Source organism: Apium graveolens, unplaced genomic scaffold (genome assembly GCF_009905375.1).
Source record: "Apium graveolens cultivar Ventura unplaced genomic scaffold, ASM990537v1 ctg1122, whole genome shotgun sequence".
NCBI classification, from domain to species: Eukaryota; Viridiplantae; Streptophyta; class Magnoliopsida; order Apiales; family Apiaceae; genus Apium; species Apium graveolens.
The window spans coordinates 5,585-8,445 of record NW_027417105.1 but is presented as its reverse complement, the minus strand read 5'-3'; the positions used below and the strand labels follow the sequence as shown (position 1 = coordinate 8,445).

Below are 2,861 nucleotides of genomic sequence, written 5' to 3'. Positions count from 1 at the left end.
CTAATTAAGACCGTGGTGCTATAAAAATAAGAGAGTTTGATGGAAATGATTCTTTGCTAAAAGAGTAAGAAATGTCCGCATTTTGGTTTCCCTTAAATATGTCCCACCACGATCTCTCTCCATACTGTTTGAAGCTATAAAGACTGCTTCTCATACTACAAGCAGTGACGAAGCAAGGATTATATTAAATTGGGGGCACAACATAATTATAACTAAAAAAGATTCTAGTAGTATTTAATAGAAATTAAATTTTACAATGTTCATAAAAAGAGCCACTATTTTTTTTTCTGGCAACAAATTTCTACGGGTTTTTATCTTCTCAAAATGATCCAATATAACTTCATTATCTGCTTGAAGAAATATTTCTTTCTTAATATAGCAGACCATGCAGTCATTAAGAAAATCATCATCAATCTTATTACGCAAATCGGTTTTAATGATTTTCATAGCCAAAAAAGTCCTGTCAACACTAGTCGTTGCAACCGGTAGAACCAAAGCCAACTCCATTAGTCGATACACCAAATGAAATGCACGATGAAAATCTAACTCAGCCATTTTTTTGGCGAGAACTCCAATACCATCGAGATTAGGAAAATGTTTCTTTCGCCGCAATTCAATTATGTAAACCTTGAGTTGCTCGTTCAATTGCATCATATCTGAGGAAGAGAAATCGTCTGGATATAGTTCATCAAGGTGAAGTAACATTGACTGAATAAATTTATCAAATGAATTTCTAGGATCAAGACATGATATGCACATTAATAAGTCACTATATATATAAAAATACTCATACAAGAGTGAAATAAATGATAACTGACAAAAAATGTCAACATAAAAATAATGGTGGTAAGTTGGGGCAGTTTGAGCTCGAAGGCGACTAGGAACACGGTCTTCCATATTGATGATGCACATATTATATTTCAAGCAAAATAATTTAATAGCTTCCAAAAAATTATCTCAGCCATCATCTCTCATTTTTTGTAATCGTATTTTTGTTGTGTCAACCAAACCAATGGAAGATACAATATTCAGTTTTTTCTGTTGAAGAAAATAAGATAACTCTAAGGTTAAGCCCAAAATATCTCTCATCAAGTGAGCTATAAATATGAATTTGTAGCTCTCCATTTTGTCAACCAAGCCAAGAACTGTACCACATTATTTCTAACAAACACAATCATTATCTACATCTCCAAGAACTTCCAATACTGTAGACCACATAGCCAATATAGGAATTATGGTTTTATAATATGATCCCCAACGTGTTTCACCCGGTCTAGCCAAACTTATTTCCTGATACATTCGTGTTCCAGTTGTTTTCTCAGACTTTTCTAAATTTTGAACAATGTGATCTTGTTGTTTTTGTCTAAGAGCATCATTTCTCTTAAAAGAAGCACCAACCATATTAACAATCATGGAAACATAGTCAAAAAATTGACCCATGAATTGAATCTCTTTTGCAACAGATACCACAACTAGTTGAAGTTGGTGAGAAAAATAATGAACATACCCTGCGCTGGGAATTTCCTTCAAAATAAGTGTCTTCATTCCATTAAGCTCTTCTCTCATATTTAAAGCTCCATCATATCCTTGTCCTCTAACTTTTGAAATTGATAGACCATGTTTTGTCAAAACATTCTCAACGGCAAGTTTCAAAGATATTGTAGATGTGTCACTAACATGTGTCACTCCAATAAAATATTCGAGTACCTCACCGAACATATCCACATATCGTAAAACAAAAGGCATTTGTTCATTCACTGAACTATCACACGCAACATCTATCAATATAGAAAACACACAATTTCAAATATCGTGGATGATAACTTTAATAGTTTATTATGTGCAAGCACTAACAATGTCTTTCTGAATGTCGGAGGAAGTGAGTTGATTATTTCTTGGAGCATTTTTTAGGCATACATTTTTGTACTTCAGGAGACCATTCACTATACCAATGTAGAATTTCCAAGAAATTACCATTATAGGATGAATGTTCCGACTCATCATTCCCGCGAAAAGCTTAACCACTTCTAAGAAGTAAACGGACAACATCGACACTTGCTGTTAATCGAGTTCTGTAAGCCCGTCCAATCTACCTTTTGCATCTGAGACACTGTGTACTATACTTTGCCTTTGATCTATATAAGCAAAATATTGTGTTTCGCAGTCACGATCAGCACTCCTTAACTCTCCAACATGGTCTTTAAATCTTTTTAATGCCCTCTTCCAATTTCGAAACCCTTTTTTCATAAAAACTGCAACACCAAATACTATTCATTCCTTGTTTCCTCTAAATAGATAGCATAAAAAACAAAATGCAGCATCTTTTGACTCACTATATTCCAACCAATGACATGTTTCAAACCAACTCTTTTGGAAACATCTATTTTTTCCTGAAATGATAGTCGATGGAAAATTTTATGCTAATGGTTGACAAGGTCCAACAAGAATGTAAGGTCTTCTCACCTCATCTCGAATTGGAGAATCAAGTTCTTCAATAGATTTTCAGAGTCCCGGACTATATCCTCATAATTTACCTCCATATCATTTTGAACTTTCTTTTTTTTCAATCCAGCTTTGCTAATTTTACATTCTGGTTCTCCATTTGACCCATTATTGCCTTCCAAAATCAATGGCCTTTTAACTTTATCAGAAAATTTTAACATTTTCCTGCAAACACACGTTATAATTTATGAGTATAAAATATTATAACTTAAATAAACCTAGTAGAGAGAATATAAATATTGAAAATGGTGAACACTGATGCCTTATTTATTTTTGTGGGGATAGTAACTTATGTTATCATCTTGTAGGATTTATCGTGTTGTTGGGGCAGTTGTGCGGTAAAGTAGAATACAGATGAC

The 2,861-nt window shown here is 33.6% G+C and overlaps 1 protein-coding gene across 1 annotated transcript; it reads right to left on the bottom strand.

Moving 5' to 3' along the window:
* Window positions 1-234: 234 nt before the first annotated feature.
* Window positions 235-2,049, bottom strand: LOC141699711 (uncharacterized). The gene is made up of 3 exons (XM_074503563.1): window positions 1,938-2,049; window positions 1,171-1,778; window positions 235-708 (listed from the first exon to the last, which is right to left on the bottom strand). Exons 1-3 carry the CDS (start codon window positions 2,047-2,049, stop codon window positions 235-237), a joined length of 1,194 nt encoding a protein of 397 aa, XP_074359664.1.
* Window positions 2,050-2,861: the final 812 nt, after the last annotated feature.